General features: G+C 35.4%; 1 protein-coding gene across 10 annotated transcripts in view; it reads right to left on the minus strand.

The window, feature by feature from the left end:
* The window catches only part of SYNJ1 (synaptojanin 1), a 66,438-nt gene that overhangs the window by 5,092 nt on the left and 36,990 nt on the right, over positions 1-24,356 (minus strand). For 2 of the 10 annotated variants that reach the window (XM_075171240.1, XM_075171231.1), the window contains 14 exons: positions 23,483-23,641; positions 21,119-21,275; positions 20,649-20,766; positions 20,317-20,532; positions 19,442-19,520; positions 18,217-18,379; positions 15,940-16,146; positions 14,816-14,944; positions 14,154-14,192; positions 9,009-9,056; positions 7,330-7,368; positions 7,165-7,235; positions 3,521-3,629; positions 2,596-2,816 (listed from right to left, as the gene is read on the minus strand). In XM_075171240.1, coding sequence (XP_075027341.1) covers positions 2,596-2,816; positions 3,521-3,629; positions 7,165-7,235; positions 7,330-7,368; positions 9,009-9,056; positions 14,154-14,192; positions 14,816-14,944; positions 15,940-16,146; positions 18,217-18,379; positions 19,442-19,520; positions 20,317-20,532; positions 20,649-20,766; positions 21,119-21,275; positions 23,483-23,641 — 1,755 coding nt within the window. The remainder of the gene's footprint in view (positions 1-2,595; positions 2,817-3,520; positions 3,630-7,164; positions 7,236-7,329; positions 7,369-9,008; positions 9,057-14,153; positions 14,193-14,815; positions 14,945-15,939; positions 16,147-18,216; positions 18,380-19,441; positions 19,521-20,316; positions 20,533-20,648; positions 20,767-21,118; positions 21,276-23,482; positions 23,642-24,356) is intronic. The other 8 variants (XM_075171268.1, XM_075171307.1, XM_075171317.1 and 5 more) reach the window with 6 other exon arrangements.

The following is a 24,356-nucleotide window of genomic DNA, read 5'->3' on the forward strand; positions in this document are numbered from 1 at the left end:
TAACAGTATCAATTTTAATTGCATTATGAAAGGAAAAAGCAAACTATGGTATGACAGTCAATTCATTAATGTGGACAGGTGATTTTTAACGTGGATGAGACTGCAGATGTATGAAAACAAGATTCATACATCTTTTCTGCTTGAATAGATGGAGACCACATACAAGATTGGTAAATAGTCAGGTACCTGTTACCCTGATGGTTGCTCCTGCTTGTGAAAGAGAAACAGACATCAAAGGAAAGAAAATTAGGAAGAAAATCCAAGTAACAAAGCAACCTCATGTTAAAAATACTTTAAGTTTTCACAAAGCCATTTTTTGAGATATGAATACAAACCAAAAATATTTATTACACACTATACTAAATTTAAAATTTCTGTTTTATTCTGTTGTACGACTTATAAGCTCTACCATTAAGAGTCAAAAAAACCAGCTCAAGCCAATTCTAATGTTATTTCCATACAGACATTCATTGTGCAGCTGATTGTGCTATTTTCTGAAGACTGACTATAAGAATATGACTATTGATGGTCTAATTCTAACCATCTATTAACATGAAAAACACGATAGCCCTCATTCTGGGAACTGTGTTGGTATAATCACTCATCTATAGTAATAGTTTCTCAAGCTGAAAAAATCCGCAAGACTTCTCATTCAATCAAAAACCAAAATCTCTTTAATTTACAATAAATAAAACTATTTACAACAACTACTTTACTTTTTTAATGTATTGCTTGGTAATCTATAGAGTCCTGAACATTCACACTGTATACAAGCAATTATTTTTGTAAGGAGAGATTTAGGTTCTTAAATATCATAATCAAGCTTTGAATCAAAGGATGGACTTGGAATCCACTACCTCTCAAAAGACTTTGTATTTATTTAAAGACCTATTCTCAGAAAACTTCATATTTATAAATGATAATCAAGAAATGAAATAAACATCCTATAACTAAACTAAAAAAAAAGGAAAAAAAAGAAAATGGAAATAAAAAACCTAAGCTGGAGACAATAAATGAAGCATGAAGTGGGCCTTCCTTGTGATTGCACAGCCTATGTTAATCAAAGAAATCTGATTGCAGAGAAAATTATAGCTCCCTGAACTAGTCTTAAACTATCTAGTTTGGATATTGTTAACAATATAGCCACAGCATTATAGAGCTCAAAAACCTGTTTACAGTGTTCTTAAGCATATTTTTGATTGCTGTGTATACACACAAATAAATGTAATTTTCATAATAATTTTGAAAGAACTGCTTGCACCTCTTTCACAAAATGTTCAGTGATAAAACTACATTTAGAAGCTGTGAGGCTTTCAAAAGTGACACAATGCAATCTCTTTCTATTCACAAAATCGGTATGTTCTCAAGTGCCTTATGCCTCCATGTATATTCTCTGCTGACAACACTTCATGCTTCCTAACAAACTACAAAAAGTCCTGAAATTCTACCTGTATATTCAAAAATATCCTCTGTTTTTTTTGGCCTAAGTTTCCAAAATGAAAAAAAGTTAACAGGCAGAGAGAGAGAGGTTCAGCAGAAAGAAAGGAAGAGCATTTAAAGATTTTTCAATTAGAATTCAAAATCAACTCACTGAGGACTGAATTTGGCTGCTTCATTGTGGTACAGAATAGGTATTAACTAACTGCTTTAGTGAAAGTGGGCTTCAGATGTAGAGGTAAGGTAAAATCTGAAATACTGATGAAAACTTACATAGTCATAAATATCTACAGCTGAGTTTACGTTTAAAAAAACCAAACACCAGAAAACAAAACCACAAATTTACTCTTGGTAAGAACTGGGCACAAATCCATCAGCTTCAATAAATCTGTGATTTTATTGAAGTAGTGTATTATCTGGCCTAGCACCTGATACGTGAAAACTTAACAGCACTGGCCTTTAGTGAAGAAGTTTAGTCTTATATATATATAAATGATACTGAAAACCTACTTCTGCATTTTTTAAACAGCCATAAGAAACTATGGCTTTTCCTAGAAAAAGGGTTTTTTTTGAAAATAACACTCTAAATGGTCCCACAGAACAGAATATTTATGTTACCGTATTAAATTTTCAGATTATTTTTATGTTTCTATATTTTAATTGACACTGGTGAATGGGAAGAAATGTATTTCTAGTATCTATCAGTATCGTCTTCCTGCAATGAATTATCATCAACATAAAGCACCACATCATGCGATCTATAAAGCTTATTTTATAATCAAAACCTGTGTTAACTTCTTACTATACAGTTTAAGTCATGCATCATTATAAAATTAAATTTCTTAGACTGAGTATTTTTCCATACAAAGTTGTCAAATGACAACGTAATTTTAAGAACAAGCTGTCCATAAGCTGTAAGTCTGTCATATAAAATCTTAAGTTAAATGTTTAGTATTTGAGATGTTAGTTATTCATGGACAATACATAAGCAATTAAGTATTATCCTACTAGAGCCTGATGATCTTTGAATCTAATCTTTTGACCTTTATTTTTGTTTGTTTGCTTGCTTTAGGAGTTTTTCACAAATCTACAGCATTCACTACAAGCTGTGTTAATTTATATAGTGAAAAAACATATATACAAGGGTTTTTTACGTACTTGCTGCTGTGAAGGAGCAGATTCAGAAGGCAAACTGTGAGATGATCGGCTACGAGGAGGCGGTTGTGGGGGTTCCAGACTTTGTGGGGCACTTGTCTGAGATGGATGCGATGCCACAGGTATCAGAGGCTCCTGCATCCTTAACATAGGCGGTGGCTGAGTGGTGGGCTGAGCAGGTCCAGCAGCCTGAGGCTTTAGTGGTTCAGGAAGCAATGGTGAGCCTGCAAGTATATTTGCAGTGTTTTTCTTTGTAAAAAATTGTAAAAGAAATCTTAAGAATGGCGTGAATGAGAACACATGGCTGTGGAAGCACCAGACAAAACTGCAGAAGAAGGGGCTGTAAGAACAGCAGGTCTTCATGGCAACTAGATGAGAAGACATCAAAAGCTCAGCATATCTCCATTAAAAATTATTACTATAGATACAAAATAGAGAACCAGAAATCAGTGTACTTCAGTTGTATTTAAAAGTATTTTGGAAGTCACTATTATAAAATGCATATTTTGATATTAATACAATTAAAAAAAACCCTTTATCAAGTTTAGGAAGTGGCTTATAGCCAAACATAAACACTATTCCAAATATTATGATTACGGAGCAACCACCGCAGAGAATGGTCCAGTGATCAACACCTATGACACGACACACCAATGTGCCCAGACCAGAACACAGCAATCTGGTCAAAGTTTCTCTTGATGGCGTGAACTCTGTGGGTCTAGATCTCCTCTGACTGCTGCCTATTATCTGATAAGGGTTTTCAATACTTGTGGATGATCAACACTAACAGAAACTGCCAAACCTCATTCGGGAATCTTAATTTCCAGTGAAAAACGAAGACATCTGTTGAAAACAAAGCATTCAAACCAGAGACAGTACCTCTTGACTGAATAGTGTCATTTATATTTAACTTCTAAAGTAAACTTACCCCTTGGTGGTTCAGCTGGTTTGGTTTGAGTTTCAGGTGCTGGTCTTCCCCCAGAGGGACGGACATGGCTTTGTGGTGCACTAATAACTCCAGCTCGAGGTGGAACAGTCTGACATAATAATTGGTAAAAAGAGATTATTTTAGTTCTACTTTGGATCTGTAGTCATCTACTGTTAAATGATTCAGGATAATTAGGACTCTGTGAAAAATAAATTCTTTGGTAACAGTTGCTGAGCTAATTTTTTATGCACATATAAAAGCAAAGAATATATTCTCAAAACATTATGAGGGTTCAATTCAAGGCAAAGGACTTTTACAACAGTTTTCAAGTTTATATAAATATTTACCTGTGCAACAATGTTTGAAATGCTTATTATTTTGTTAGTATTAGTAAGGCAATTTTACCTACAACAACAACAACAACAACAACAACTTTATTTGAAGATCTTGTAAGGGCACATTGATAACCCACTGTCAATGCAGATTGTAGACACTGTCTACCTTTTAGGCTATAATTATAGCCTGCCATTTGCAAACAACAGCTATAGTCAATTTTATATAGTGAAAGTCCAAGATACGCATAAAAGACCATGGTTAGTTTTTTCCTCTGAAACTTATGTTTGCTAACTGTAAGGCAGTTACTCCTGTTTCTCAGCAAACAGTATTAATGAAGCATACATTCTGCCTCATCTGAAGTTTGGAGTCTTCCCAAACTTGCTGGAATAGAAGTTAATATGCTGGGAATGGAATTGCTCTCATAAAACAAAATCAAAAAGTCTACATCAGTTTTTAAAGAGAAAGAGGAAACTATTCCAGATTACAACCGAAGCTGAACGAATTACAAACACCACATTTGAAAGCTGAATGTAAAGCGTTAGAATAAAAATGGTAGATTTCAGGAAAAAAAAAAAAGATGATAGGCAAGATAGTTTGTAAGATTTGTTTCCTCTAAAATTTTGTGTACTTGGTATATTTCGACAAAATCTTAGTAACAGTGGATGTTCTAGAAATGGTTTTCAGAGCAAACCCCATTACACAACTGTCTACACAAACATGATTTAAAAACAAGCAAAGAAACTTCACCGCTACAAAACAAGTATCATCCTTGATCTTACTTTTACCAGATGTATGTACTCTACTTTGAAGACTTTGTATAACATCTGATTCATTATGCTTGGCTGAGTCCATTTAATACATTTCTAAATGCTTTAAACCACTTAACCTCTGAAATATCTGTCTTCCCTTTAATTGCCAAGATGCATTTTGTCACTTCTTTCAATATTCTGAAAGTAGGCAGAAGGACTGTTGGATTAAATGCCAAAATGTATTAAAAAAAAAAAAGATACGTCAAAAAGGAACAGAAAAAGAAACAGAAAGGAAGTCTAACATAATCCTCAGGACACTCAGTGGGAAGCAGCGCCCGCCGTGACTACTGTCCCTGGTCCTGAAATCGTGAAATGAAATGCTGCCCAAAAAACACAGAAAAAAAGAAAGAAGCGATGTCAGTTAGGAAATCCAAACAAGGGTTGAGCTAAGGCTTGAAAAGCCAAGCAGATCTTAGAAGATGTTTTTTCAGACCACCTATTAGATTTGTTTGTTTGATTTGTTGTGGGGTTTTTTTTGTTTGCTTAGGTGTTTTTTAAAGAAAATCTCAACATCTGCAAAAGAAGAGATGCAGTCAGCTTTGCCTTGTCAAATTATGCTGGCAATTGCAGTACCATGGCCCCTTCTGGAAACGGGCAAGCAGCTCTAACTGTAGTCCAGCTTGTGTGAGGAGAATCACAGCACAAGAGAACTTTTTTTCCCGTCTTGTTCATATGAACAAAAATTCTTGCACTTATGCCAATTCCAAGATACTGGTGGAGTCTCTTCTGTACGCCCGATTTTTTTATTGAATTATTTTGATTTAGAAATGGCAAATCCTGTGCTGGCTCCAGATTACAAAAAAAAAAAAAAAGAAAAAAAAGTGAGGCACATGGTGATAATACATTCTTTCCTGTGTATACCAGGTTTTCTTTTTCCAAATTTTAGAAGAGGGCGTTTTACATTTCTGGGAAAATAACAAAAAAGTGCAAAGATCAAGAACTGTTCATTGTGAGAATCAATCTCTGAGAAAAATGAATCAGCAAAAAGCGATTTCAATGGTGGCTTTCAACAGTAGTTTTCAGTGGTTTCAATATTGTACAAGAGTACAATAGAAATAGCAATACCAGTAAGCTACGACTCCTTTAAGCTCTACAAGAACTCTGATATCTCTGCACAGCTGGCAGCGTTCTTTTGTTTCTTGCTCATTTAAAAGGTGGAAAAGGACTCTACAACCTTTTATAAAATGAATTTATATGGATTTAACTTAAACTCTTGTGGTTAGCTGCATCTTTATTTTAATAGCTTCTTCATACTCTCTCTCTCATTCGCAACAACTGGTCTATCACTTTACCTGAAGAAAGATATGGCATTAAAGAAGAGGTGCCATATTTGTAGATAGGTCAAAAACCTCATCAGTATCTATCCCACTGACATTCATGCAAGCAGAAAGTTTTTTAGCCTTACTAAAGACTCATATCTGTGCTCTCCATCCTGTCAGTGTCGTGAACGTTATCCCAATAAGAAGAGCGAAATGCGTTAGAGAAGGAAAAAAGTTCTCTAATGACCAAGAAACTGATAAGAAAGAGCCAACTTTTGCTGCTTTTTAGTCTACAAAATGTCCAGGTATAAAGAGGTATGATCTGAGCCTGGAAGAGCCTGGAACTGCCACAACAGAGGGAACAAAGTAAGCACAAATTCTGTGGTTGATATAGATACAGAAAAGAAAGAAAAGTCCTTCATGCTGCTGCAAAAATTCTCTCTGAAATATGCTGCAAAATCTAAAGAATTATCAACAAACAATACCATTTCTTAGTAATTCTTTAAGACCTATAGCTATTAAAACACTTTCTACTTCCCTAACGCAAGGCTCCTACTTGCTGCTGTTAAAAGAAATAAGGTAGATGTCCTCCATCTCTTGATTTCTTGCTTCTAGTGAAGCATTCAAGCGCCCATAAATCCTTCATTCAGTTCCTTCAGTTCAGTTCCACAAATAAAGAATGAAATGCAAAACTAATGTTTGTTGAATGTTTTGTTAAAATAGTTGAATGTTTCACCTTTACATGAAGACCCTTATCAAAATTAATTTTTAAAACAAGGTACAAGATTCCATTACATATCGAGTAATCAGCAATATAATACATCAACTGCCTCTATAATAAATTAACTGCCTGCAAGAAATTAACTGCCATCAGGATATACATTTCAGCACAGAACATAACACATTTTATCATGCCAAATCAGCAACGCAGTCAACAGGAACAAAGAATAACTTTGCACTTTGCAGTTATTTGAAAGTGGACATAAGATGTGGAATTATTTGGGAGCCCATGAAGTGACTGCATAGAGTGCAAAACAATAGAGTCATGTCCAGTATATATATTCTGAAGTATTTTTAGTCAACAGAGAAGAATTGCTGAGGGAATTAACTCATATAAGCTGTAAAATAACTAGTCAATTTTGCAGTTTTCTTACATCTGTTGTGACTTACAAAAACCCACCGCCAGCATAATAAACTGTAGAAACTTAGGAGGAAAATTACATTAAGACAGAATACCTACCGGTCTGGTTGTACCATATCCAGCAGTTCCTGCGCTTGAAATTCCAGTTGAAGGTGGAGGCTGATTACGAACTGGAACAGATATTAGAGATCGCTGACTTAGGACATATTTCAAAATTAACTTCTTTCTGTATTATAATTAGTACAAAGCATGTATCTGTATTACCTAAGTTATCTTTTCTTTGTGTTCCAGGACTTTTTTGTGCTTTGAAGCATGGAAAAAAAAATAGATTATCTTTGTTAGGTAAGCTACAAATGGGTATTATACGGCAATGGTACGTTATCACTAATGGAAATGGGAACAAAAAGACATTAGTGGTTTTTTTTAAGTTGTTACATATTAAAGTCTATCCATCAGCTAAGCTGTTACTCTAGCACACTCTTATCCCATGGCACATGTGAAATAATTTGACCCTTCTAATTACAAATTAAGTCAAAGCACCTCCTATTTGTTGCAGGCTAAAGACGCCCACTTGTACAGGTACCCTGTGTTCTCGATCGTGCTAGAAGTTGTTTTCTGCAAATATTCTAACAGCAGTCTTCAAAACAAAAAGAACTTATGTAACATGCTGATTCAAAAAATCATGCGATCAGAAGAGTGTAATTATACATGGTTCAGCAATCTACAGCATCTACACCAAAGTTCCTGAACCTACTCTTTTTGTTTATGGGATAAATATATTACAGCACCAACCTCCAGATTTACATGCTGATGCTAATGACAATCTTGTATGCAACATTCAAGTTGTGAAGTGCAAGATATGAAAATATTACCTTTACCTCAGACAAGTGCACAATTTCTAACAGGCAAAGAGGTTTAGGATTCTGGCTTGTGTTTCTGTTGCCTATTTCCCAGGAAGGTAAAATCACCATGTCAGTTACAGTAACTGGAAGGAATACTCTGTGGTACATAAGACACTTAGTTTATCAAATTGGCTTCCAGTTGTCAGACAACCCTGCTTTCTTAGATCCGTTAGAACGGGTTTCTGGGTACAGTTCTCAATAATGCAACTCATACCCTGAGCAATCTGGTGCCAGTTTACCCTACTTGGAGCCAGAGGTTGGACTAGATAACCACCAGAGGTCCCTTCCAACCTGAACTATTCTATGCATATAGTGATTTTGCCAATTTAGAAAAATGAACGAGCAATATAGCCAAAATTAATTGTAGTATGCAGAAGGACATCTTGACTGTGATTATATTAGGACTTTTATTGCCATACCTATATTTGCTACAAAGGGACACATTCCTGGATAGGAAGAAATCCAAAAACATGACTCTGCTGGCATGGCTAAAACAGGACCCATTCAGCACTACACGCACACACTTCAACTAGAATAATGCAAGAGAAATGCTTCTCATAAATGCATGCCACATACATTTAGGTATCAGAATCAAAATACCTACACTGTGCTCTTTAGAAAGAGACAAAATATTAAATTATAGGCTAAATTATTTAAATGGAAGTTTATCTCCCCCAAATATATGAACATAAGTAGTTCTTTATGCAAAATTAGGCTTCCTAGATTCCTGATTTAGTTACAGGTGTAGTATTTACTCTAGCAATCAGTCAGCTACAGGTTCCTCTAAGAGTCAGCCTTGAAAGCATGCTTCTTGATTAGTGCAGTCTAATAAATAAATGAAGACTGCCTTCTATAACAATTCACACCATCACTGAAAAACAGGAAGCAACTTGGCTGTCTGAAAAGTATGTTAAATAAAAGAAGAAAGATCCTACACAATAAATACCTTCCTGAAACCACCTTTAGTATTACAAGGGCAATAATATTACTCAGGTATTAAATAAGAAATCCATTTCTAGAATACAAAAATTATTATGTTACCTTCTACTTCTCTCCTAGCTACCCCAGGACTGGGAGGAGCTCCAAGACCTTTTCAGAGAAAGAACAGAAGCTGTACATTGCATAAGAAAAGCAGTAGATTGAGAAAGTAAAACCAGAAAGAACACTGCCACAAGACAGCTTTACATAATTTAAAAATGGCCTAGCTAGATTGTAGTTACTTGTAGGAGATAACTGTTTGTAGCAGCATGGGGAAACCAGACTGATACGAATTAGAGATCAGCAAGTACGATCATGTTTAGAAACATGCTATTATTTCAATTTTACATTACAGTTGAAAGAGAATTTAATTTCTTCAGTATTCACTCTCCACAAACTTTTGGAAATTCAGAATGATACTAAATGTCAGTCTTGAAACTCTTCTAAAGCAGAGCACATACCTATACTCAAACACTTGAAAATAAACAGGTATATCAGTTATACCCTGCAACATTAAGTCTGCTTCCTGTAATTTAGGAGAATGCTACGTAGTATGTTTCTGCCAAGACTACATTTGAATAAGCGATTTTATGGAAGAAATAAGTTTCTCACTTTATATAATGTATTGTATCCTACAGAACTGTATCATTAAGTTATCTCCAAGCAGCACTCTGTACTTGGGAAAGCTGTATCAACTGTGTAGATGTTATAGTTCAGATCAAGAGAAAGAAGATTTTCAATCATGCATAACCATGCTGAATTATTTTATTTCTGCAATATGATCAAGCATATACTGGGTCCATAAAATTGTATGGTAAAAACATGGCAGGACATAGATTACACTAGACGGTATGCAAGGAGAAATCCTTAAGGCATGCGCATAGGAAAAAGTATCAGTAATATCTGGCAACTCTGGAGTGGCTCAAGTACAGAGGAAGGAAAGGGAGCCAGTGTTCAAGAAGCCTACCTTAAAAGCAACTTTTGCCTTAGCGATGACACAGCCTCATGCTTTCTCATCATGTGCCAATGTGTGGTATCTGCTCAAGAGCTCTCTATGATCTGGAAAGAGTGCTGTGAATTTTGTCAGATATGGGTGGAGGTGTCACTCAGAGTAGGAAGAGTGAAGGTTGCAGATGAGGCTGGTATGTGATTATCTCCAGAGATGTCAGATCTCTGGTTTTGCGGAACATCTGGTTCAAAGATGTTAAATACTAGCATATGTTATATATTCTGGGTGAGTTCCAGGCTCTGCCAATTAACATTAGATTTCCATCGCAAAAGTTTCTGACAGTGAACTTCTCTGCAAGAGAAGCAGCACTGAGGAGGGATGAACAGAGAGCGTTTGTGAGGAGGGGGCACAGGAGGAGAGCACTGCCTGAGAACATTTCATTCCTTTCAGGTACTAGCTCTGCCCTTCTCCCATGCAACCCAGAGGAACCCTGGGGGAGAAAAGGAAGTGGTAACCCATAGGCTGTGAGAAGCCTACCTGCTAACTGGAGGAAAATAAAGGGAGGTGGAGAGGAGCCCAACAGAGTACAGGACACTCCTCTGAACCCTCTGTGGTTACAGAGACATAAAGCTAACAGTGCATCTCAGAATATTAATGGAAATGGACACAATAAAACCTCTCCAAGAGCAGGGAACTAGCCTGTTCATTTCACGGGTCATCTGCACTTTCCCCTCCCACAGCTCAACTCAGCTCATACTTTGAATAGGTATTTTCAGGATGCTCTTGTTAAGCAAATCTTGTTTTATGCAAGATGATTAATAAAGTCAACTCCTTTCAGGAGAAGGCAGGCAGAGAACCTCTTTGAACGTGGCACACAGACATGTTCCTATGTTAGTGCACCATACAGAGGAAGACTTCTGTGCCTGAGGATTTTAAAAGGTTTTGCAAATTTAAAAATATTCATCATAGGGGAGAGAAAGGGCATAAAAGTCAAATATCCCATATTTCACTTAGTAATAATACCCTTCAACAGTGATAAAGCAAAATTATGGTGCTGTGACAATGCAATCACAATTGGCATTGCAGGAAGATTGTAATCTTAAGGACAATGAAAAACCTACATCTGAACCTGAAACACATTTTGGGGTATCATTTTAAACTGTTACTGTAGTCTGTATATAGCTTGAAATCTCCATTGCAGTTTGAAACGGTATTTTGCAAGTAAAGATACCGCATACTTGTTTTGAATAGTATTTTAAGGAAAGGGCTTAGATTTATACAGAAACAAACTGTAACTTATGCCCCGACATCTTTTAGACAGAACTGAACATTTTGCAAAGATTACATTTATACATTACCCTAATGGAAAATAAAGCAACCCCAACTTCTCATAAAGTAAAATGTACATATATGTCACATATGTGTGTATGTGTATATATATATGAGAAATCTAGGCCATTTGCCTACATTTGAACAATGCATTTACTGTTTTAGCATTAAGGCTTCTTGTTTCCTCCATTACTGAACATTCCATCTTCAGCAAGAAAAGGTGCTCTTCCCCATATTAAAAAAAAAAAAAAACCAAAAAAACAACAAACCAGCAAAAAAAGCTTTTTCAAAATGACTGCCGTATCCTAATGCACTCGAACAACCTGAACTCTGCTCTGAAAAAAAGAAAAGCTACAGGGGAAAAATAAAGATGTTGAATGGTTCTTGCAAGGCTAAGTTTAATGTGTGACTATAAATATCAGTGTACACTAGTAAGTACTTGCTGCTTGGGTGCATGTATTTTCATAGCTTAACATACTTGCATTTCTTTTAATGTCAACTTTATTATTGTATTTTCTAGGTTGATTTTATTTATTTGGAGGATTATCACAGTGAAAATGTAATGCATTTTACCCAAATTATTGCATATACTGAAAATACTGTGCATTCTCTCAATCTTAACCCAATCTTAACCTCATTTTAACAGTTTAAACCAATGATAAAAGTTTAAACCAATGATAAAAGACAACGATAAGCCTTTCCTACATTAATCAGTAAAAGTCTGACTAATATTATTAAAGAACAAAAAACAAAACAAATGTTATTTTTGAACTTCAAGTAATTGACAATTGGCAGCCTTTGTAATTTTTAATGTTCTGTACGAATACGAATGTATTAAATGTATTAAAAAAAATCCTGGGTAAACAGAGTGCAACATTTTAATTTTTAATTTTTAACTGAGAGCTTATAAAATCCTCAGTGGAAATCTTTCGTATTAGCAGGTGAAAAGTCTACACTTTGCAAACCCCTGCAATGAGTACATAGCCTTGTTTCCTTGAATTCTGAGTTACTTCTGATGTAAAATATGACCAAACTCTAAAAAAAAAAAAAACACCACACAACACCTTAGATGCCCAAATCCTGCTCCCATCTTCAAAGCATACTGAGCCATTAGAAGAAATGTTATGGGCATTGAGGAATGATGCACTCAAAAAAAGGTTAAAACACACGAGCAAAAAAAAAAAGTAACATTTAAAATGCACAACGTTTTAAAGATATTATCAATGTCACTTTGCATGTGCTACATAAGGCTAAAACCAGTTTGATAAAGGGATATTTTCACAGTGCTTTAGGAGCCTTCATTTTAGGTAAGAGAAACAGATGCCATTTCCCCAAGCATAGTAACACACTATGACATTTATACTGTTTCTAGTCCTGTGCTAGCTTGCTCAGAGCTGAGCTCAGGTACCGCTGAAAAGCAAAGCATTATGCCTTATAAATGTACGCCAGGAGTGGAAAATGAAGAGGATAGAAAAGGTTGGATGAGCTTTCGGTCAGAATAATATATGAAAAAAAAACACTACAATCTCTTTTAAATGATTGCATAAAAAGCAAGTTTTATGCAAGTTACAAGTCTTTATGGAAAGCTATGGTGGGGGAGAGGGTAAAAAAAGAAGGTCTTTGCACAATTGAGACAAACTAGGCAAACAGGATTGTGTCAGTGCACAGAAAACTATATAGGACTGAAGTAGTACAATGAATTAAATCTCACATATGTTGTGCGTTACGTATAAACTGGCTATTTTCTAAAACTTAAGCATTTTAACTAATTCGAAATGCCTTTGGCATAATAACCTCCTCCCCTCAACTGTACATAAGAGCGATGCACATCTCTGCCTGAAATCAGAATACGTTAGCTGATATTTATATATTATGTAAAATAGTTTACTTATTTTCTGATATTGCTGAAAACTTTTGAACTATTTTCTCAAAAAACCCTCTTTCCTACCGAGTGGCAGTGTCTGAAAAGCCATGAAGGAAATATTTCAGAGACACTAACTATTCGCACTCTATCCCATGTATCGATGAGCTGATTTAAGTCCAAGCTGGACAGCTCAACTATGAAGCGTGTGACAAAGAAGGACAAAGATTAGTTTCAGGAAGAAGCACTTCTGAGAACGCGTGAGTTGTTATTACATGCAAAACCAGATCAAGATGGAAGAAAACTAGCCTGAAGGGTTGATAAGGCCCTCAGCGTTATCAAAAGGGAAGGAATTAGGGGAGAATTATTTCAGGATTTTGTTACTTTGTAAAGACCTGTAGCTCTCAAGTGCCTTCAAAGTAACTGAATAAATTCCTTTGCTAAGTTTGTGTTTCTGAAGTACATACTAGTTCCAAGAACTATGGAGGATGTTTCACGTCTCTGGGAAGGGCTTAGGAGCACATTTCAGACTCGGAAACAAAAAATAAACTACCCACATGTCAGTGTTCAGCTTAGAGACAAATATAGCTCAGTGATTTAGAGTGCTCTGTTAACTGGTGATCGTCTGGGGGAAACTGGGCCAGATTAGCAGTAGTTTCAACTTGAACAATTAACTAATGGATAATCACTGCAAGTAGCTACAATCACAATCCATTTTACAATGCTCCTTGTCATGGACTGTGAAAAAAGCTAGCCTTTTCACAACTAAAGACAAGCTTCTCCTTTCACAGAAAAGTTAGCTGGGTATATTTTGACCAGGACAAAGTAATAAAAACCTGGAACAACTTTAATCTCTCTGACTATAATGTACCAACTTCTGGAGAAATATTTTTTCACTGAAAAATCAAACGTAATTCAGAGGGGGATACAAACCCTGAGAAAGAAATCACATAGATGTTCAAGAATTACCCATTTTTATACCTTTGGACATCACCACAAGTATTGTCACAACAGACCACCATAGTACTTTTGCTACGTAGTCATATTTGAAAACAATTAAAATCATTACCTCCAAATTCTTTTCTAGCAGGTGCAGGACTCCTACCGCCTTACAGTATTTAAGAAATGAATGCAGCAATAATGAAAAATATCAGTACAGTAAGAGAGAAGAAAAAGAATGAGAAAGTTAAAAATGACAAGGGTCAGTTTGTTATTAACTATGTTGCCCATATGCTTCTGAACATCCAGTTTCTCTTAGTGCTCAATTGTTTACATTTTCAGATGATCCAGATGAACTCTACATTAAAAACTTGAACATGATAAAATGTACACATACTGATGCCAAAATTAAAGGAATATAAATCAATGAATGCACAAGATTATTTATCTTTCATTTTAAAAATGAAGATGCTATAAAAATGAAAGTGTTGAGTAAACACTGCTGTAGGAAGCCCACATTTTTAAACTGTAAAAATAAGTTTATAAAAATTGTAAAAAACTTATGCACTAAGCAAAGACAATAATATTTAAATGGTACTGAAAAATGCTGTTACTTCCCATGCTGTTATTGCTATTAAATGTGCCAATTAAACATTTTAGTGAAAAAATGGTATGTTCCATTAAGCCGCAAAACCAACCATACAATATGTACTTTGGGTGTGAACTTCAAAGTTCATCTCACAGACTTGAAACAAAATATTCCTGACCACCTGATATATGTCACCGCATTACCTGATGGTGGAGGCGGCCTCTGCGGTGGAGCGGGGCGTGCAGGAGGAGCAACGGGGCGAGGTGGTGGAGGACGCTTAGGCTCCAAGCTCTGAGAAGACTCTTTCTGCTGGGTACCGAGCTGAAATTCAGCTGAAGAACATGACAGAAAACAATGCAAAAACTAATCACTTATACATTTTAATCACAGTAAAGCTTTTCTAATAGCAAGTTATTTTCACAGAGAGGACAGTCAGTCCCCAGCCCTGAGAACAACGATACAGAAGTTTTTGAGAGAGGGAAAACAAGAGGAATAAACCAATGGTGAAAAGAAGCAGATTTCCTAAATTAAGATTTTTGTCTCATATGCTTTTATCAGTATATGCTTTTCATGGAATCCTGAACGTTCTTACAAATTGCAGAGTTCCAAATTTTGATTTCGACCCTTATCTGTGAACTAGGTGCTCTGCAAAAAAGTGTTACAAGGGGAATTCTAAGGGATTTTAGCAGTCTTTGTAAAGTTACTCCAAATTACATTGAAATAAACCGTTCTAGAAGCCATCCCAAACACTGTAATTCTAAATGTCCGCTTCGTCAGTAGAATAAAGTTGTGTTTAAACGGAAGCTTTCATATTGTACACCCAATTTACAAATCTACTGATTACAATTTACATATTACAGCTGATAGGAGCATTAATTGAAGTGGGCTGTATTTCAAGAGTATGACTAAAGTGAACTAGGATTATACTGACACTTGCAACAGAATTTTTGAACAGAGGTTTCAAACTAATCAACTTAGAAAGCCTATTAATCACATAACTTTTTGAGATGTCTCTTTCATGATGAAATGCTAAAGAACTAGAGCAAGTTAGGTAGTTTGCAGCAGCATAGATCAGTGGACAGTGTACTAAATAAGACTCAGGAAACAAAGCTCTTCCATTGCCCATTAGGAAAACGAGACACAAAGAATGAGGTGATTTGCCCAAGGCCACTTATGTGTAAAATGCTAGATAATGACAAGAATAGCCTTTCATATTAATCTAAAAGCTCTGTTAAAAATAATCTACAAACTAGTGTTCTACCACCGGGCCATACAGCTGCCAGATTGTATAGTAGTAATAGAGGCAGTCGAGCAATGTAATACACACTGTGTGAGGAAACAGGTGGTCCAGGAGTTTTTGTTGGCGCTCGGCTCGGTCTCACTGGGAGCGTAGGTCCATCTGACAGCGTAGGGGACTGACAGGGACTGGAACGCGGTGAAGAGCTTGGGGAGGTTCCAAGACCAGAGCTTGAAGTTGGCTGTAGATGCTGAGGAAGGATTTCTTCTACTTCAGCACTATAGTCATCAATGTCTCCTAAATAACAAACCCCACCCCAAAAAAGAAAAAGTATGTAAAATAAAGGGAGAAATAGTTACTTATTTTAAAAAGTGGGGAAATTACAAACTGATTCAGGGCATGGGATTTTCTGCAAAAAGCTCTCAAGTTCCAAGGAATTAGCTTAACAACCCAAGTATGATTCTTGCATCATAAAATTACACATGAAGAATGCATATGTATTCGAACCAGTTGAAGATACTCCAAATGCATAATATATATTATAGATATATATTACAGGTAATTATAATAGTGTGCCAACTGTAATGTTGCTTAATCTAAGAAACAATTAGCTTTACAAAGACGACCTTTGCAAAAATTATTTCCCTGGTTTGCAATAAATGGCAAGCTTCACTTATCATTCTTCAGAAGGCTGGGCAGGGGACTTCAAGGTAGCTGTTATTTGTAATACATTCTGTTTGAAAAGGTGGAATGATATTTAAAACAACAAGGTTCAACATGGACATGCCTTTGACAAGTAAACCGTCAGTTTAGAATATTTTTATGTTGATACTCAAAATGCCTAAAATAGACAATTATCCCATCACACTCCAATAAGACCATAGTAATCCTTTCTTCCATAACTTCTAGGCTTCTCTCTCTTCAGGTACATGAACAACACACAATGTTCTACAGAAGTTCCAGCTTCAACTCTGCACTGCTCAGCAGTAACAGAGTAACCAGGCTGCTAATTAGGTATTAGCTCTTGATTTAATAGTCTTGTGGGGTTTGAGATGTCACATTTTAAGGAAGTCATACCATTGCACGTAAGACTATTAATAAAATCAACCAATCATACAGGCGTCTGAACTGTTAAAGTCCTGTTTACTACCTGCATTGGAAAACAGATGAAGTATCTTACGACACCAAGACTAACGCAAATTTCAGCTTTTCATAGAGGTTTCCCATATCTGTACCCTTACGAAAGCATATCTTCCTTTATTAAATACCTGTACAAAAAAAACTTAGTCTACTCCTTCCAGCATACATAGCTGCCACCTCTTTTCTTGAAACTTTTGCAACGTAATGTTTGCCACTAAGGAGCTTGGATAGAAATTCAAAGCAAATGAGCTACTCAAACTTAGAATAAATCAATATAGACACAATGATTACATCTAGAAAGTACATCTGTTCAAGAAATGAAAAAAAAACCCGACCTTGTAAAATACATATGGAAATGCAATACACACAGGAAGTGTCAGCAGGTAAGGTGCAGGTTTTTTTTTTACTGCTGTTTGAAAAACAGATGTTTTACTTGCCAAGGATATAAGAAGAATATATTTTAATGTAGAGAAGAGAGTGAAGCAGACCTTTCACAAAAATTAATTAATAGATTAAAAAATAAGCTGTGACATAGGTTAGAAACATGCAAGTAAAGAAAAGCAAAAATGCAGAGGTACAATTGCTGCAACAGTGATATTTAGCAACTTGAGGATTCTACTAGAAAAGTATGACATGAAAAGATATAAAAACCCTTCAGGGAAAAACCAAAACCAACAAAAAACAGAGGACCAGAAGACTGCAACGCATCAATGCCGAAGATCAGCCTGTTCCCAGGAGCAACAGAGGTTGAAGGTTTCCTTGCCCGACTCATATTGACCTGCCTGTCAAAGGCTCACCAGATGTCTTCTTGGGGGCGGTAAGCATATCAATGCTTAGCATAGGAGCTCATTAGTCCTATTAATCTATTATGTGTATTGGTAAAAAAAGAATTGCTTTGCACTCTCAAGTTGTATATATCCTGCTTATAGGGTGCCTCCATGAACAGTAAAAGTAGCCTGAATGAAGTGACCCTGAGAGGGTAGGTCACAGGATAAAGTGCGAAGAATAAAGAGAATGTCAGCAAATTAGTAAAACCTAGAGATACAGTGCAAACTGACACTGCTCAACAAGTTGCCAAGATACTGTTGGAAATAATGGGATTTCTAATTTACCTGTTTTAGATGGGCATACACTTGTTAAATTAAAGTATTGATACATGCATTAAATTAACCACATTATTTAGGACTGTAAGCATTTAAAAACAAGGCATACTTTATTTCAACAAACCTTCCATATCATAGTCTGCAGTAACCTCAGCATCTTCACAAAGCAAAGTAGAGCTTGTTGATGAAGGCAGCCCAATATTAATTTTCTCTAGATTCATTTCATCTTCCAAACTTCTGATCCAATCTGGATTTTTCAAGCTTATGTTTATAATCCTTCCTAGTAGCTGAATTGCCAAAAAGGTATGCACAAAGCAGAAATTATTATGAGTAGGAACATTAAAATTCAGCATTCTAGATTTAAAAAGCAAAAAAAAGAAAAATTACTGAAAATATTACAAATAAGATTATCAGAATTTCTGGGAGTAAATAATGACAGTGACACATCACAAAAATAATTATGCTTTTCACTTCATTTTGGTAATTAAGTACATTTATGTAGTTTAAACTGCTAATAACAACTATTTAATATTTTTCTAAAGAAAAACGAACAACTTATCTCGTAAGATTTTCCTTTTCAGTTAATAGGAAAGCTTCTGGTTTCTTTTTCCCCGAGAGAAACACTACTCTTTGTAAAGAAAAAGAGACTTGCTTATAAATTACATTAATAAAGTCATTTTTAGAGCCTGATAAAACAGCAAGCCTTCATTCTGCAAACTGACACCTGACACTGAGCCCCTATCCTGCATGGACTGTCAGTGAAACTCTCAGCAGATGCAAGGATCACCTGCAAACATCACATTACAGCATCTAAGTCTTAACAGGAACATAGATCAGTAAAAATTTGAACATGAAAATTAAAATTTTTACAAAGATTAAATACTGGCCCTACAGAAGTCAATGAGAGCTGAAATTTTGACATTTTTAAGTGATTGCAGTACAGCAGTGCTGAATTTTAAATAATTGCAGGCTATAAATATGATAAACTGGTTCATACTAAAAACTCAAGGTAAAAACTCTGCTTCTTAAATCATTAAAAAAAAAACAATTAAAAATCCCTCATTTGATGAATATGCCCCTCAATATGGGATCTTCATTTCTCTAACAGTCCTCCTCCTAAAAATAAATTAAGTTTGGTACTTCTCTCAGCTGGCTTTTGAAACTCAACATAATGCTAAGTGTATTAAAAGTAAAAAAAAAAAAAAAAAATTAATGCAACAGTCTAGTATGGAACATGAAAAACTTCTAAGAATTAAAAATAAACAAACAAAAAACCCAACCCACGCAAGTATTCTTTAAAAAGTTGGATTTTCTCTTGATATATGAAAGTTCAGTAATTTTTACATTACCTCAGTACCATTCAAATTCATAACATTCAAAGCAGAGCTTCCTTCCAAAAATGTTACCCACATCTTGTCTTCCACGAACCTGCAAAGTCCATTGGAAACAGTAATTAAAATACTTTATCCTCCCTACTAACTTTTGAAGCCTCTTATCTTAAAGGTTTTTCAATGTTTCGCTTGACGGAGAAGAATTATTTTTTCAAGTTCATTAAAATATATATAATTGGCTAATAAGCTTTAATTGAATGTATCCTTGCAACAAAAAAAAAAGCAAAAGAGAATCAGGTACATATCACACAGCAAAAGCACTGTCCTCTTAAAAATTATGTGACTACAATTACACATTGAAGTAGTTGTGTGGCTACAGGTTAGATATTTGTATTAGGTGTTCCACATTACATCACACTGTGGACTTGGGACTATGCTCCTAGTCTTCTGAAAAAACAAAACAAAACCACCCCCCCAAAAACCCCAAACAAAATACCAGAACACTTATAGTTCAATTAACAGCTTAGTGAAAATGTAACATTCACAGGGATCCTCTTATATTCAGTTCATTTAAAACTACTAACCTAATTTTAGAATACAAAATTTGTATAAAATCACATAAATAACAAATTTTAACTCTGACTGATTTTTGACAAAGTCAGTATGATACTCTATGTCAAAAATAGAGTGTCTGGAAAAATTACGTCTGAAAACTGAGACATATACAGGTATGTAAAACTAATTTTCAACTGTAAAGACATTAAAGTTGAAATCTAAATGTTAAAAATTAAGCAGATCATAACTGAAATGCCCGCTAAGAAAGTAACTTTATTCAGGAACTAGGTGGGAACAATGAAGAGGAATAGAGATTAAAAGTAAAAAGTCTTTTTAACCTTATAAGTATAACTTCACCATAGCTTGCAAATTTTTGAAGAAGGTCATCAATCAAGTTATCATCAAAATAGTTTTCTTCTGCTGAAGAACTTCTGATGGAGACCATTACAGTACCATCAGGTGGTCCTTGCACTGCGATCACCTCCTTATAAACTTTTTGTCTCTCTTCTGCTTCAATTTCAAATATGTCAATGTCAATCAGTGCAACCACAGGCCTTGGAAAAGAATACACAAGAAAAACCTGTAAGCAGAGTATCTGAGCAACAAAATATATAACATGAATATTAAATCTTCAATGATTAGGAAGTAATGTATAAAATAAAACTGAAACCTATGATCAGATGTTTTCAGCTCTGCTCTTCCGTAGTGCAACAAAGTACCAGGATTCCATGTATAAGGAACATTACTGTCACCGTGAAAACTAGCATTCAGAAGATCCAGGTCTTCAGCTACATTCAGTATTAATGAAAACAAAAGGGGAAAAACACAGTGATTGCAAGAATATGCTTTAAAAAATAAGCTATTTGTAAAAAGAGAAAAAGGAAAGTAAACCAAAACCAAGTGTTTTACAGAAAAAACACAGAAGTTCCTTTTGAACTACTGAAATATCAGTAACTGGTATCTGATTCTTGATCCTCCTGTTCAGCGTCACTGTATTTATTGCAGATGCTATTATAAGCTTTCTGTCTCATACATAGTCAGGGATAGAAGTTCAGAACCACTGGCACTCTGAATGTCACTAAATGGATTCTATAAGCCAGTTAAAAGAATATTTTAAACAATTTAAGGAAGCACTCAAACCTGATCGGTCAAAAGGCCATTTTCTTCTTCTCCAAAGAATACGATCTGTCCATGCCGGTGTGCGACATTTTTCACTGGTGTCATAGTCATCAGAAAACAGATCATATTTGTATGTAGGAGCAAAATTTATTTTCCCTTCCAAAAATCCCCTAAAAATCTGTAAGAAACAAAGCAGTTATGTGTCATGCCAGAAGACAGAAACAGATGGGAAACAGCTTGAAACTAATCAGAATTCGCTTTTCTAACAGTGAAAAGCTCCATACACATCTCAAAAAAAAAAAAAAGAAGTCATTTTATAATATGAATCCTTCTCCAAATTTTATCTGCTGAAAACATTCTACGTTTGCCACTAAGACTAAATAGTGACCCAGACAGATCATCATTAAACAGAAGTATGTCAACATTTGTATCTTCAAACCCAGGCTCATGAGCAACCTACTGTTCCTCCAATGTCATTCAGAACTTGAGGTCATCCAGAATACAGATACTGTCCACAGCACTTTAATTAGTTGGTTAGTTGCTCATATGTCAGTAAAAGTTGGGAATTAAGGTTTATATTTTATGTACCTATCTGAACATGCAAAGCATTCCCACAAATTGATACAAGATGCCCCACCAATAAATAGGAGTTAAGGAAAAAAAAAAGAAAATTAAAGAGTCCTTAATACATTCAATATAAACTGAAAGATTAGAGAGATAATATCACATTTCTTCTCAAATGAATAGGAAAACAGAATAAAAAGAGATATTATGTGAAATTATCCGCCAAGAGTAAGTATGGTATTTAGAGATAGAGAGTCAATTGAAAGGAATCAAAAAACCCATGAGGTACTTTGCAACATAAACAGATACAGCCAGCTGACACAAGACCCTAGGCCAGGAGATTTGCTCACTCTTAAGTGTTTAAACTAGACATAAGCTAAAACCCTTTAGTTAACTTAACCAGCTCCAGTCTTGAGTTTAATCTTGTATGGGCAGTTTTACTTCACATCAGAGATCTGTAAAATATAAATCTAACTTAGATCTTATAAACAAGTCTGCATCAAATGACAGTTTAGCCTGCTTTTCGTGTTGGAAATATAAATTGAAATCCAGTCAATTTAAAAATCAATGTCAGAAGATCAATGTCAGAATGTCAGAAGATCCGCAACTTCTGAGACAATTTATTATTTTCTTTGCCTTCAGCAATTATTTCTTAACCTATTTTTATGAAGAATGTTGTTATGTAAATGCCTTTCCTGAACAGCGGATACACCGGTTAACAGCCACATGCAACAACCGTGGAGCTACCCTCACTAGCCAGCTGATATCCCCTGCTGCCCAGCCAGCCACTTCAAATAACGGAATATTACCCCAACAGTGCAATACTACCCCTTCTTCTTCCCAGCCAGGAGACTATTTTGAGTCTTTTTCATATTCCGGTAGCTTCCATAGATCTTTCCAGCTTTATAACTGCTGTAAGTGTCCCTAAGATCTCTACACTTCTCTTGTTTTGGTCGAATTAGCAGACAATCGTGCTGTCTGCCCAGTTGAACGTACGTCTCTTTTTCTCTAGGAACTGGGCTAAAAAAAAAAAAATTAAAAATTATCAAGTTTTCCCTCCAGCGTTTCCCCTTCTGGCACACAAGACACCAGCACAAATGCAAGAGAACTCTAATGCAGAAAATACACTGCTTATGATCGAAGTGCTGGCAAGCAGACAAAACTAACAACAGAGGATTGTCTCTCATTTTACCATCTACAGCATTCCCACATAAAGCTGAAAAGAAAGAATACACACTTTCACACAAAATGTGATTCATCACAAATATTCCTTTAATTGCTACGTGCTGCCTCCAAAGAAACCCTAAAAATCTAAAATCTGAAGCTTTCTTCAGACTTTACTATTCCATGCTCTTTTCTTTGTAAGTAAAAAGACTACTGTTTGGACTATTCCTTTTTCCAACAGAATTGACAGTAACAGCACTAGACCTATTACTGCAGTAATTTAAAGTAAACAGTAATATTACCAAAAGAACTTCTATAAATATTGTTTTAAATAGTTGCACCTGATAAAAAGAAAAACATTATAATTAGTAAACTCCAACACAAAGTTCTAAAAAGATGACAGAGTTTCCTTTTTTTTCCAGGAGAGAAAGAAAAACCTCACTCCTACAGCTAGTCACTGCATTTGTATCACTGCCTCTTCAGTTACTATGAATAAGTTACTAAATGTTGCTATGTCCACACTTCCATACCACTACCTGGACAAAAGTGATAAGTAAAACATGCTGAGGATATAGATTTACAGAAGCACCACAGAAAATTGCTAAAGTCAAAAAGAAAAATAAAATATTCCTAAGTGTGGTAACATTTTTAAGATACCTGTCCAGAATTTTTCTGATTGATAAGTTGGTCTCCTGCTATAAGGGGATCCCAGTTCTGTTGTCGTATTAGGTCCTTAACCTCCTCATTTGGAATATCTATTCGATAATTAAAGTCACCACACCAAAAAATATAGTCATGGGAAAAGAGCATCCTTCCCTGTAAAACAGAAGCACACAATGAAGTTAAAAACAACCAAGTGACAAATTTACTATTTCCAGGTGCAGAAGTTCAGTTTTTAACTGTAAAATATGCATCATTTCTAGCTGATGAGGACAACTGAAATACATGTTTGTATTTAGTGTTCATATGGTTAGAACAACATAGCCAACTATGGTATTCACGCATATAGAATATGAAAGAAGAAGTAACATTTCTTATGTAGTATGCATTTCTAAAGAAACATGAATCATCTGAATTGGATCCTAAAATTCTTCATCCTTCTACTTCTGTTTTAGCAGTCTGCTCTAAGATGATGACTGCTACCTGTGTCACAAAGAGGTTACAAAAGAGAACAAAACACTACCCTGGGATCTTGTGGCACAATATCCTAACAAACTGCAAATCAAGGGTTTTATTATTCAGATTTAATTGAAGACTTTCCAGTTACGTACAATTTTCATGGCTAGGGAGAAACAGAAGGGCTCTGTTAGTTTAAACAAAGCCTAGGGTTTAAAGTGAGAACTTTTACTTCTTTCTTTGTTTTGATTTTTCCATTGCCCTTACGTAAATCAAAGCAGATACACTGGCAGATTAAAACAGCAGCATTTAGGAAGCTGTTTCTGGGGACCATAAGAATACAGTACTTTCAAGAAAAACTGAAACATGACCATGGGGACAAACTTAGAAATGAAAAAACCCTGTAAAATAAGAT

This window comes from Calonectris borealis, chromosome 1 (genome assembly GCF_964195595.1).
Source record: "Calonectris borealis chromosome 1, bCalBor7.hap1.2, whole genome shotgun sequence".
Lineage (NCBI taxonomy): Eukaryota > Metazoa > Chordata > Aves > Procellariiformes > Procellariidae > Calonectris > Calonectris borealis.